Raw genomic sequence first — 13,097 nt, forward strand, 5'->3', positions numbered from 1 at the left:
GTTGAAAGGGTGGTAGGTTGAGTGGTAGTTGGTTGAAGTAGGTAGGGGGGTAAGCAGGGTCAAGTCCCTTTCTTGGTAATCGAGGCAAATGCTAAGTAAATGAGTACACAGAAAGTCTGAGGCAGAAGCAAGTCAATTATCTGCCTGTCCTGCTATAATGGTTATATATCTTTCCTGGGCCTCGAGGGCAGTTAAGTAGGGTGAGCCTGAAGGTAGCACTGGGGGATGGTCTCGACTGGTTCAAACTTTCGTGATTCATAAACTTGCATAGCCTCGATAACCAAGAAGCCAAGTGATTTCATGGTGAGTGTTGATAGAGCATCCGGAGAAGAAACAGAAGGTACACTGTCTCGTTGGACAGTGTGTCGTGAAGCCCGGGGGCCGGCGGCCAGGAGGACTCGGCCGAATCAATCGAGGAGCGCGGGGGGCTGAGTGAGCGCCGAGAATGACTTTTTCGATGGGATAATTGCTTGTGACACAGAGGGCTGAGTCCAGAGTACGATCAGAAAGTAGGAAGAACCGGTGAGAGTGAAGGACGCTATCGTCAAATCTTTTGCTCGTGGTATTGGAATTCACCTTTTCGGCCGGGTTGTCTCCGTGAGCGGCCGTGGCGTTTAGACCTTAGCGAGAGGGACACAGAATAGTTCAGCAGTCTCGAAGATCAACAACTATGAGAATACTAATGAGCACTTGAACAACTCGACTGAAGCTTTCACTGTGGATCAAGTTCTGAACGAATAGTCAACTCACTTGCTAACCCAAGTTTTCTCCGATAGACATCACTTTCAGTATCCAGTCCAAAGTAGCTGATGTTAGCGATCCCCGGAAGTGACACCCGAAGCCTCGAAATCCCCGCAACCAATCACAACGCTCGCCGGCGGCCACTCTGCGGCTTTCAGATCGTTCCTTGTCAGTTTATTTCGCCGGCGGCGAGCCGATCTCGTTGGTCAATTAGAAAGAAGGGGAAGGAGGAGTAGGAGGCTCTGTTATCGCTTGGCTTTTTGAGGTGTATAAGTATCAGGTTTGAGAGGAGATAGCCGAAGGGGATGAGATATAGAGACGAAAAGGTATTGGTTGATTTTATACGTAATGGCGTTTGTACAAAATAAGACGTAGGTCCAGGCATTCAGTTGTGCTCCCTCGGTGTAGCGATGGAAGTATTATACTATGATTTAGCATTTTTCTATCATTTTAATGTACTTCATGTATATTCTTTACTCGACAACTGATGATATTTGAGAGGAGTTAGACGTGCCTTGCTTTTGCCATTCTGTCTTGGCCCCCGTCTCTGGGCTGAGAGTGGAGGTACATGCGCTCCTGCATCAGATCTGCGTGTTTTGGACCTGCACTTGGTACCTAGACATGCATCACCAGAGACATCTTGGAGTTGAGCATTTTACCAAGATACCCCAACTCCTCAACTCGCTATCTGACACCTAATACCTACCTGTCACTACATAAGTAGCTGGAGGATTGACCTCCCACAGCATCTCGGTGTATCCGTTTCCCCGTATTTCCGACCCCGTGGGGCTCCCTGCCTCCTCCATCAAATTCCTTATCGTGCCATGGGCCCAACCTGGACCATGTCGATAAGCACAAGTCAAGTCCGCCCGTGGAGATTCTCCGCGCTCGCTCGAGTCGTCGTTGTAACGACTCTACCTTCCCATCGCGTTCCATGTTCCCGTCCCGCGGCTCCGCTTAGCATCCATCTGCACGAGTCGAGCTGGAAGATGGGCCCGAGTCTCTTATCACTGTGCATCTACCTAGTGACACTCTAGCCAGACGCCTTCCTACCGGGGTGGGTGGGGTCATGGTAGTAACCAGCACATGTTTTCCCAGCCCGTCATCCATCGTGATTCACCTCTCGCCATGCAGGGCGGCCCGGCTGATCTGTCCGGCCCAGGTTTGAATACCGCCGGCGCAGGGAACGGTAACAACAGCAGCAACGGCGGCGGCCCGCCGGCCTCGGCGCGCTCGAGGCCTTGTGATACTTGTCGTGTCCGCAAGACGCGGTGCGTCAAGGAGGAGGGTCAGTTCCGATGTGTCCTGTGCACCTTTCACAACCAACCTTGTACCTTTCTGAGAGGCCCGACTCCTCGCCAGCGACGCCAGAATCGGGAGCGTGAACGGGAAAGACAGGCCGCGTCTCGTGATGGGACCGAGGAGTTGAATGCTGGAGACGCGACATCACCACCGCTGCAGAACAGCTTCAGCGGACCGGGAAACTCAGGGGCCTCCCCTACCTCGAGCCGCCAGGGCGATGCTGCTGCTTCTACCCCGGCGAGTGTAGAGAGCACATCTGCCGCCCAGGGACCGCCTACCACGGGACAGACGCAGCAAATGGCACGCGTCGAGGAAGAAGCCCCTGAAGCTCCTCGTCCTCCCATCCTCAGCAACACCCTTGGCCTGGACTTGAAGACTCACGCTGAATATATTGGACCTACCGACTATCGCGACCCCGTCTTGCTCGACCTACATCGCCCAAACCTCATGAACCAGGATCCTCCGCCTCTTCCGGCGTCGTCGTCGTTTGCCAGACGACTCGACTACAAGACGATATTCCTTGTGCATCCTGACGAATCCGCCGCATCTGAACAGACTCGGATTGCTGACCTGGATGCCATCGAAGCTACTGTTCACCCTCTTGGTCGGACGCTGGTTGACCTCTACTTTCGTATCGTCCATCCCAGCTTTCCCATCCTGCACAAGGATGTCTTTATCAGCAAGCATCGGCTATCCCATCGACACTTTGCGCCCTCTCTTCTGGCTGCCGTTTATCTCGTGGCTCTGGACTGGCAGCTCTATGACAGCTCCCTTGCCGGCCGTGAGGTCGAGTCGATCCCAGATCCTGCGGCCCTTGAGCAGTTGGCCGAGCGCACCATTGCTCAGGATATGCGCAGACCCAAGCTTAGTACGCTTGAAGCTGGACTCTTGCTACTCCAACGCAACCGCCGGATTGTCGAGTCTGGCTCTCACACCCACCCAATGTCGAACCGCATGTTTACGGCACAGCTGGTTGCCATGGCCCAGGATCTAGGCATCCATATCGACTGCAGTGCCTGGGCCATTCCTGCGTGGGAGGTTGGACTTCGAAGGAGACTGGCCTGGGCCCTGTACATGCAGGACCGCTGGGGAGCGTGTATTCATGGACGGCCCTTTCTCATCCAGGACAGTGACTGGGACGTTCGTCTCTGCACTGTATCTGATTACCCCGAGCTGGGCGCGATAGACCCAGAGGCCAACCGGGACCACACTTCGCCAATTATTGTTGGATGGGACTTATTTATGCGCCATATCGAGCTAACGCAGATCCTAAGCGATGTGATCCGGACATTCTACAGCGCCGCGGCTACTCGCACGGGAGGGACTTTGGATCAGATGGGGGTGGTTGCCGCTGTTGAGCGGGCAAAACCTCTGGTCTTTCGCCTTCGTGAATGGCACGCGAATCTTCCTCATAGGCTTCAACTTCAAAGCACAAAGCTTAGGGAGCTTTGTGCTAACGGTGCTCTTCACCTGGCGCATGCTGCTGTCGAGATTGCGCTACACCGGGCTCTTGTACGCATCATGACCCCCGATACACCTGGATCGCTCTACGAAGTTTTGAGATCGACTGCCCGGGCGAAGCTACAGTCGGCAATTGAGTTACTTGGATCTCTTCGGCCAGAGCATACTGCCGCATTCTGGGGTAGTGCCGCAGCATATCAAGCAGCCGAGATTGGATCTATGGCGGGACTCTTGTGGGCGACGGCAGACTCATTTGACGAGATGGCTTGGTGCGCAGCCCGAGTCGAAGAGTTGAGGTGGGCTTTGAGGGTTCGCGGGGCCGCTGCTCCTTTTGCTCGAGAGGCGTTGCGGTTGCTGGAGCGTGATATCGGTGGCCTTGGCATGGTCAAGGCCAATCCAGATGCCATCCCCTGAACTAGCCAGCCACAGCTTGATGATGAGAAGTTGATGACATATGCATCCGGCTAGTGTGGCTCATAGACACGAACGAGACGCGGCTGGGAATGAGAGGTCTATGACATCACCTGTGCGACAACTTACGCGACGCGTCCAAGACAACTCCTCCCGACCTTAAACAAGCCTCCAGCAACTTCTCTTCTGATTGTGCCAATCTTATTCTGTCAATTATCGAAAATGGCCGACTCCGATCCCAAGGTTCCGCAAGAGAACGGCAGTGGAGAGAATCAGGCATCGGCCGGGGAGAAGCATCAGATACAGCATGAGTCGCCCGATGCAAAGCGCCCAAAGACCGAAGAGCAAAAGACCCTCGAAGATGTAGGTGTCACATCGAAACACGCAGACGGCAAACCTGAGGAGAAGAATGAAGAGAAGACCAAGGCCAGCGAGAAGGAGGAGACGGATGCCAAAGGCGCTGTTCAGCCTGCCGAGGAACCCAATGTCCCGTCCAACATCCTCGAGAAAGGCATCATCTACTTCTTTATGCGCGGCCGCGTAAACATTGAAGACCCGGAGAGCGTTCAGGACATTGCGCGTTCGCACATCCTGTTGCGCCCTATCGCGAAGGATGCTCGATTAGGTGAGGGGGCCCTCGCCGACGTTGCGAACACTCGATTGCTCGCCCTTCCCAAGAAGACACTCCCTGTGAGCGGCAAAGACCGCTTCATGGTGTTTGTTGAAAAGTCGGGCGCCTCTTACGACGAGATCAAGAAGGAGTTTCTTGCGGCGTCCGAGTATGACACGAAGACGGCTGGGACGCGTCGCACTCCGGCTGCCACGCCAGTCGGCGAGGGCGTTTATGCCATTACGTCGACGGGTAAAGATAGCCACCTGGCCTATCTCTTGACGCTCCCCGAGAAGTTGGATGAAGTGCAGGAAGAGTTGGGCCTTAAGAAAGAGGGAAGCTTCATCATCAGTACCAAGAACCCCCAGCATTCTGGACCTGCGAATACGCAGCTGCCTGAAGGGCCTGATTTTCCAAAAGAGTGAGCAAGACCTCTGCCAAACAGAAAAGCTCATGCTGACGAGTTTCTAGAATCATTGACGAGTTCCGAACTCTCCGCTGGATGCCCTCGAAGCCAGCTCACTTGGACTATGTCAATACCCAGATTCTACTCATTGGGGAATCATCGGGTATCAAAAAGGCCGTTGAGCCACAGAAGGAGGACGAGGAGAAGGGCAAGGAAGACCCAAAGACGGTGCTCGAGAACCTCGAGGAGGATGATTTTGAGCGTATGAAGGACCTGGCAGAAGACGAGTCGGCTGCCATCTTTGCAGACCTGCATGCGCAGGCTAAGGACTACCCGAAGCTACAGACGACTTTTTAAAGGGCAACAAAAGGATACGTCCAGAAGGATGAGGCGTTGGTACAGGGACCGGATTGTTCTCGCTCGCAGTAATACAATATCCGAGTTTGAATACATTGTGTTGGCTGTAGTCACATTAGATCCTATCCTAGCATGACGGTTGACACATTATCATGCTCCCGTCTTCCAGTCATCAGCGGAATGAATTCCACCGTGTGCGGGGTTTCGCAGCTAATACAAAATCTCAAAGTGTTGACTCACATCCTGCTTGCACAACGACCGTTTGACGGCCTCGAAGCAATGGCTCAACGCAGGATACTCGTCACCGGCGCGACTGGCTATGTGTAAGGCTTTGGTATTGCATGAGTATGGATGACTGACCATGAACCCAGAGGTGGTTCAGTCCTGACAACGCTCTTGAAGTCTACAAACGTCCCCATTCAATTATCGGCTGTCACAGCACTGGTCCGAAAGAAGGACCAAGCAGACATTCTTGCGTCTCAGGGCATCAAAACGTCCATCTTTCGAGATTTGGACGACTCAGAGCATTTGAAGCGTGTTGCCGCTGAGCACGACGTGGTGATCCATGCTGCTTCGGGGTTTCATCTTGGGTCTGCTTTGGCGTTGATCGAGGGACTGGGTCAGAGAAAGACACAGAAAGGTGGCAAGGTCCACTACATTCATGTGAGATGGTGTCTTTTAAGAGTTGCGTGAGGCTGACTCTGATAACAGACATCTGGGACTTGGAACCTTGCAGGCCCGGAACTAACACGCGAGACAAGCTTAACCGAGTTCAAAGAAGATAGTCTCCTGGATCATTTGAGGAAGCTGGAAGAAGAGTCACCATTCTCACAACGAACCACGTTGCTCGGAGTCATCACAGCCGCAGAACGCCAAGGCGTGGAAGCCCATATCCTCCTTCCACCCGATATTTACGGCCAAGGAACAGGCCTATTCAACCAGCATACGCCGCAGCTCTTGGACCTAGTCAAGAATGCCATCGACGTGGGGTATCCTGAGTACATTGACGATGGGCTCGGGGGAGCGGGACATGTACACATTACGGACCTTGCTGAGCTGTACAAAGTCATGATATTGCGGATCCTACGAGATGAGGACGTGCCCTCTAGAAAAGATGGACTGTTATTTACGGAAACGGGATACCATAGCTGGTTCGACGTCGCGAAACTCATCGGAGAGGTCGGTGTTTCCAGGGGTGTACTCAAGTCTGCCGACCCACGATCCATCACAGTAGAAGAGGCTGCACAACGGTGGGAGGAATCGACGAATGGTGACAAAGACATTACGAAACTATGTTTCTACATGAGGTTTGTCGGCTCATGGCATGTCTTGGATCGCAAGTTGCTGATGCTGGTACAGGAACAAGACAGTACCCAACAGGGCGTATGAGCTGGGGTGGAAGCCCGAGAAAACGGACCATGACTGGAGAGTCTGGATCGAAGAGGTATTCCGTAAATTCGAATAGACCGACCTATGCATGTACTTGATAGAAACAGCTTGTCAATATTCTCGTCTATCTCGACAGCCTTAACCGAGCTGAAAGTTCAAAACATGCCATCCTTCGACTGTTCACGCCACCCCCACAGTCTGGGGCAAGGGTTTCCTGCACACGATTAGCCCGATGCGATATAATCTGGGGTCCGTGTTGAGGTTATTTCTTCTCTAACTGTTCCTTTTAGGGGTGACTATCCTTATTGGGATGGTGGTTCATGCCTAGAGGGGTTGTTGAGGCTGTCATGAGTGCGGGATGGCGAGATGATGGTCCTGTCAGAAGTTGTACATTGGTCATCCAGTACAGACCAATTCGAGAAGATTACTACAGGTGATGTATGTCAGAATAACGTCTTTGTGCTTGTAGGTTCAATACAGATGCTGAATCTCGTGCGACAGAATGAAATGGTATAATATTATCCTCAACAATCAACATCTACAGAACGGGTATATCTCCTAAACTTGCTCCTTATCCGCGGCCTTGGGGGTAGCAGCTTCAGGAGTAGCAGCCTCGGGGGTTGCATCCTTAGGCATGTAGTCATCCTCGAAAGGCGTGGCTCCAAACTTTCGCCAGCAGTCGGCGGCCATGAGCGCCTCGTCCTTCTCCTCAGCCTCCCAGAGGAGCTGTTTGTTTCCGTCGCTGAGATACGTGACAGACTTGTCCTGATCCCGTGTTAACTCTATACCACTAAGATAGTAATGGGATACTTACAATGCCCAGTGTTAACTTGATGATGCCATCAGCCCAGTAGTTTGTAAAAGTGTAGCTAGGCTTCTTTCCGCGCAGAGCTTGAAGCACATTATCAGCCGCCACATCAGCCTGACGGTTCGCCGAGCGACCGTTGGGGTTGGCCGTCTTGGTGTCCGCGACATCGCCGCAGGCGTAGATGTTGGGGAAGGCGTCGTCGGCGATCTGGAGCGTGGGCTTGACCTTGATGTGGCCGGACTCGGTGATGGCGCCAGGGACGAGGGTCTTGAGGATATCTGAGGCGGGTTTTTGGCCGACGCAGTTGATCTGGAGTTGTGAGTTGTAAGTCTTGGGGGGGTTGATATGGGTACTTACGAAGTAATCGCACTCAATGACCTTGCCGGATCGCAGAGTGACTGTTCCCGACTCCTCGCTGACCACACGGTCCTCAAGGATGAGCTCGATGCCGAGCTTGTTGATGCCCTCAACCGCAGCATCCTGAAGAGTCTTGCTAAATCGATGCATAGGTGCCGCTCGAGAGTGCACCAGAATGACAGTCTTGTCAGGATACTTGGACTTGGCATCTGTCGCAAGCTCAACACCAGCGGCACCGCCTCCAACGACGACAATCTTAGTAGCCTTCTCAATACCATTTTGCATATCCTGCATCTTCTTCATGGCCTCGAGCTTGTCGGCAGCATTGGGTCGCGAAGGAAGACCGTCCTTGACGGCGGAACCGGTAGCGACGATGAGGTACTCGTAGGGAATCTCCTCGCCGCTCTCTTGAAGCTTGACGTGCGTCTTTGTCACCTCAACAACACGATCCTGGACCCAATGAAGCGCACCCTCAGGAAGCTCCTTAAGGTCCTGTCGATACGGAATAAACGCCTTGTGCTCATGACCCTTTGCGACACAAAACCTCGGAAGAACCCAAGTAAACTGGAAATGCGAGTTCGGCTCAATGACAACCACTCTAAACGATGTTCCGGGGGGAAGGTTCATGGAGAGAACCTTGGCGGCTTGGTATCCTGCAAAGCTGGCGCCGACGATGACAATGTTGCGGTCCCGCGTGTCCGAGGGCTTTTTGCTAGAGACTTTGGAGGCCCAGCCGTCTGTGGTTCTTCCTAGGGCGCGACGCCATTCTCGGAAGAAGAAGGCAAAGGTGTAGGCTAGAACCTTGCTGAAGAGGACAGGCTTGTCCAACATTGTGAGTGTCGTATACCAAAAGGTCTCAATTGGGCTCTTTCAAGACAGGTGAAGAATGCAAGAGGTGAGAGGGTAGCATGGGCGAGATTTTGGTTGCGTCCCAAGGCATTTTATTCATCGGCTCGGGTTTAGTCCAGCTACGGAGTACCTCTGCGTCCTCTTTCAGCTGAAGGGGAAATACGTAACAGTCAAGTACCTTGTGGTCATGCTACTCAATCCCACGCAAATGTTCCGCAGCAGCCCACACGCCTTCCGCGGCTTTTTTTCCTTCTTTCACGTGGATTTATGTCTCGGAACATTCTTTCAAGGGTTCACACTCTTTACTTGACGGGCTTGGTCTTGTTTGGTTCTTGTCGCGTGTGCCAAGAGTCACGATGTGGGACGAATTTATCTGATGATCTGATAACGCAAATTAAGTTCGGTACGTACCTTTCTTTCAGGTAACAAGCCGTCTAACCGATGTCGGGCACCCCCTTGTTCTCTCTCTCGCTAACATCTACCTATACAACATCCTTGTTCCTTTTTTCTTTCTCTGCTTGGGGTATTTCGTAAAACTGCTAACCTGCTCCATCATCCGTGCACTGACTACCAAGAAATCTAGGGCTGGGCCACCTCGACCGTCGTCTCGACTGTTGTCTCTGTGGGCTTGACAACCGCCGGTTCCGCCTTGGGAGCAGCTGGTGCTGCTGCAGGCTCAGGAGATGAAATTCCCATGAGTGAAAGAAGCCCAGGCAGTTTATCAACACCAATAGTGGAAGCCATAGAAGCGAGAGCCATGAGGTTCTTCTCTCCACCACAAGCCGTGGTCAAATTCTCAAGCAGACCGAGCAAATCTGTACCGCCGGCAGCAGCGCTCGCAGCCTTTGCCAGGATACTCGTGTCGATAGGTCTCGTCTCGAACTTGGGGTACCCCTTAGCCTGCCACTCCTCAAACGACATGCCGTTGGCGGCGGCGGGCATGCGGATGCACAGCGGCACCACCACGTCCTCGGGGGTGCCCAGGTCCTCGGCCGCGTGAATCACCTGCTTCTTGAGCTCCTCGAAGCCCACCTTTTTGTAGAGGCCGAGCGTCGTGGGGGACGACTCGAAGTACATGGGGATCTGGAGGCGCTCGGCTTGCTCGATGCCGTACTGGCAGAGGAGGGCGCCGGCCTTGCGGCCTTGGTGCTTGGGATCGACGGCGATGACATGAACGTCTGTCGAGTGTCAGCAGTCTTGTCAAGGTGTAACAGGGTCAAGCAACTTACAGATGTGGTTTTGTCCGCCGATGAGCTCATCTCGAGCATCCCAAAGGGGGTTGAGAATCTTCTCAGCCCTCTCACGCTCCTTACCCTCAAGCCACTGCACACCAGGGTTCTCTCTCTTCTCGGGAGGGTTCAGGACCAGATCGGCCAAACCCATGCCGAGGATCTCGCCCGTCTCGGTGTCGATGCACTTGAAGGTGAACTGCGTGTTGGAAGTGTGCCAGTATGCCAGCGTTCCCGCGGCATGAGCCTTCTTGAACTCGGGGGTGATGCCCTGGGGGAAGAGAATCTCGACCATTCGACGGCCCATGTCATCATTGTCAAAGGCCTTGAAGTAGATGTCGTAGAGCTCCGGGATGTCCGGGATCAACGCGGGGGTCACTGCCAGAACCATCTTGACGACCGATGAAGATGAATTAGGTGTAATGAGAAAGAAGAGATGGCCAAGTGGTTATCTTGACAAAGAAACTGGGTATAAAGAAGCTTGGATGATCAAAAACGGTTCGAGATCAAGAGGCTGAAGGGACAGTTATAAACCCCTCCTCTCGTCTCCATCGGCCAGCCCAATCCGATCTTGCCATCGAGCCACCAGCATCTCCGGAGCTGAATTTCGCAGGTACCCTTGCTGGTAGGGCAAAGGTCCCCCGTCCTCAACCACATGCGTACCCGCCGTGGGCCGAGGCGTGTCTGCCGATGACCTTGGCAAAGACTCAGCTCGAACTGGGTGCTGAGGGTGTCGCCACTTGGACGACAGGGTTGAACTGAACTGGTGTGGCCCCTCGTTCTGGGCGAAGCTAGCTCGGGGAGGTATACATTCAGGCATGTATCCATCGTGGGCGACATGAACAGAGAGGCCGAGAGTCCGGTCAGATACTCGAGCCAGATACTCCAGTTAACTTGTCACCTACCAAACCTCGCCATTAATCGCTCAAGAACTATTGCAGACAAACATGTCAGTTAATGGTCTAGACTGCCCGTCAACTTACCATCTGCCTCCCGCCCTCCACTTACACCATGTCTGCACTCCTCGTGTTAAAGTTATCTGATCCGAAGTCTAGCGCGCCCTTGGCGACCAGGGGTCCGAGGGGGAACGAACACATGAGCTTACAACAGTAGACCGTTCTTGGCAGGTCCTTTTTTTTTCAGGTGGGAGAGAAATTCCTTCACTCAGGTACTGAGCTGTGGAGGACTAGCATGGTTCAGCACTGCAGTCTCGGATCAGATAAGCGCTTTGTCCTCCAACAGGTGGTTTCCTTGTCATAATAGTGTGTTCAGCTGCGAGATGGTACCGCGCACACGGGTTTCCCAAGCTGTCCTGAGCCTCAGATCTTTAACTTATTCTGGTCAGTGGCAGGGAACAAGGTCATTGCCACCTTTGGTTCTTGACTTATCAGATCAAAAAGTCCGCTCAAAGTCCGTTGGAGACGAAATAGGTGCACTAATAAGGATGGACCGGAGCCGCGGAACAACTTTTTGTATGGGTTCCGCTCTCGGTTACGACGAACCGGAGTTGTCTAGTCCAAGAAGGTAATTAGGCGAATTCCCATCTTGGACCCTCGTAGTTTCTCATGTCATTGTTGTCAAATACTCTACGATTCGGATGCTTGTTAGAGATCTGTCCTCTCACCTTTGCTCGCTGTTTCTCTACGAACCAGGCCTGCCAGCTCAAGAAGAGCGACCGCTCGGTCAAAGCCGAAGATATATCTGTGAACTAACCCAGCGACTTGGCTATAGCCAACATATCCCACATGTCCCTGGCCCAGCCCTGACCCATGAGTTCAACCATCCGCCAAGCCAGGCAGAACCACACCTCAACGTTTTATAACGCACCTAGTGATGCAAAAGAGCAACCTTGGAGATGGCCAAGACCACTTCCCGATCTACGGGTGCAGTCCGTCCGCCGTCACGCCACGACGGCCCGCTTATCTTCAAGAGGAAACTCGTTAGCATCCATGTCTGTGCAAGAGCGGTTCAGCCGAGGCCTTGGCTTTTGGACCCTTGTTGAACGGGCGTGGGGTGGTAATGACTATACCTTAATGGTGTCTTGGAGGTGAAGGATAGGTTTGCCGGGAGACATGCTCCAGTTCCATGGTCTTATTCCCATCATCTTATTGAGCATGTTCATACTCTTCTTTCAGCCGCGGTCTGTATTCTAAGGAGGTCTTGCGTTGGACCTGGATCTCCTTCTATGCCAGTACGCTCGCTGGACACAGGCCCGAACAGAGAGGCAAGTTGCATCACACAATCACACAAATCTAGCTGATATACCCCTCCACATACGCTATAGCCTCCATCCTGCTAGTTCTTACACTCGTTGTTTAAAACGGGAGAAGACCGACTTCGGACACTGCTTGACCCTGGTCTTTGCCAATCCGGAAAGACACCGCGGACAAGAAGCCACCGCATCATATGAGGGATTAGATGGCATGACAACGATATTATATCAGGGACCTTCTGTACATTGTCATAAAGTGTTTGTTTCGCTTTGCACGCAGGTCAAGAAAAACGCCAATGTAGTGGCATCAACCAGTGTATCCTCCCTGAGTGTGACTATAAAGGTGCAATAGCAACAGTAAAATAATAAACAAAAGAGATTTAAAGTATTCTATTTTCCCAAGGTATCTCTTTCAATGTATGTCAAAGGAGCCAGGGCTACACGTCGTCTCGTGGGTGTCTTGTCTTGTCTCTTCACCTGCGTACTCAGTTCCCTCCCAATGCAAACCTGGCATGATACAAGCCAGCATAGCAATAAGGCGTGACAGCAAAAAGAACTCGGCCTATGATCAACTGATATGAGTACAAGGCTTGAAGCTACCCCATAAATCATGTCAAGGCTTATACTACCCCAGAAATACCCGCCGCGATTTGCCCCTGTCGCCAACGTCGATGTCAACCCTGGCCCCAAACTAAGGAACCGAGGGAACTTCCAATCAATCTAACATTCATCGAATGTAGTTGTTTACCCCAGATCTAGTTTTAAGCCGCAGGGACCAGTGCCGCGTGGAGACAAGGGAGGTCCAACAAGTCGGCTAACCAACGTGGTATTCAAAGATCGTAGGCAGTGGAGTAAGGACGCGCGTCGGCTTTAGAAGCGGTTGGCCAAGACTCGGCAACTATGGTGCTGGTTAACGGGTATTTAATGCAGCGGTCCCTTTAATTCAGCCGAAAGAAATGTTTCGA

The 13,097-nt window shown here is 52.8% G+C and overlaps 5 protein-coding genes across 5 annotated transcripts; 3 read left to right on the forward strand and 2 right to left on the reverse strand.

Moving 5' to 3' along the window:
- Nucleotides 1–1,869: 1,869 nt before the first annotated feature.
- On the forward strand, nucleotides 1,870–3,918 carry LRP88_03374 (transcription factor domain-containing protein; the record flags this gene model as incomplete). Its single annotated transcript, XM_083239995.1, has 1 exon — nucleotides 1,870–3,918. One exon carries the CDS (start codon nucleotides 1,870–1,872, stop codon nucleotides 3,916–3,918), a length of 2,049 nt encoding a protein of 682 aa, XP_083105125.1.
- Nucleotides 3,919–4,137: 219 nt separating this feature from the next.
- LRP88_03375 (uncharacterized protein) lies at nucleotides 4,138–5,288 on the forward strand (the record flags this gene model as incomplete). Its single annotated transcript, XM_083239996.1, has 2 exons — nucleotides 4,138–4,946; nucleotides 4,997–5,288. 2 exons carry the CDS (start codon nucleotides 4,138–4,140, stop codon nucleotides 5,286–5,288), a joined length of 1,101 nt encoding a protein of 366 aa, XP_083105126.1.
- Nucleotides 5,289–5,567: 279 nt separating this feature from the next.
- Nucleotides 5,568–6,753, forward strand: LRP88_03376 (uncharacterized protein; the record flags this gene model as incomplete). Its single annotated transcript, XM_083239997.1, has 4 exons — nucleotides 5,568–5,611; nucleotides 5,660–5,951; nucleotides 6,000–6,595; nucleotides 6,648–6,753. 4 exons carry the CDS (start codon nucleotides 5,568–5,570, stop codon nucleotides 6,751–6,753), a joined length of 1,038 nt encoding a protein of 345 aa, XP_083105127.1.
- Nucleotides 6,754–7,235: 482 nt separating this feature from the next.
- Nucleotides 7,236–8,673, reverse strand: LRP88_03377 (NAD(P)/FAD-dependent oxidoreductase; the record flags this gene model as incomplete). The annotated part of the gene is made up of 3 exons (XM_083239998.1): nucleotides 7,236–7,442; nucleotides 7,492–7,794; nucleotides 7,843–8,673. 3 exons carry the CDS (start codon nucleotides 8,671–8,673, stop codon nucleotides 7,236–7,238), a joined length of 1,341 nt encoding a protein of 446 aa, XP_083105128.1.
- Nucleotides 8,674–9,270: 597 nt separating this feature from the next.
- LRP88_03378 (GNAT family N-acetyltransferase) lies at nucleotides 9,271–10,311 on the reverse strand (the record flags this gene model as incomplete). The annotated part of the gene is made up of 2 exons (XM_083239999.1): nucleotides 9,271–9,869; nucleotides 9,921–10,311. The coding sequence occupies 2 exons, from the start codon at nucleotides 10,309–10,311 to the stop codon at nucleotides 9,271–9,273; spliced, it is 990 nt and encodes a 329-aa protein (XP_083105129.1).
- Nucleotides 10,312–13,097: the final 2,786 nt, after the last annotated feature.

This window comes from Fusarium phalaenopsidis (assembly GCF_050370095.1).
Source record: "Fusarium phalaenopsidis strain FUZ10S chromosome Unknown contig_32286, whole genome shotgun sequence".
NCBI lineage: Eukaryota > Fungi > Ascomycota > Sordariomycetes > Hypocreales > Nectriaceae > Fusarium > Fusarium phalaenopsidis.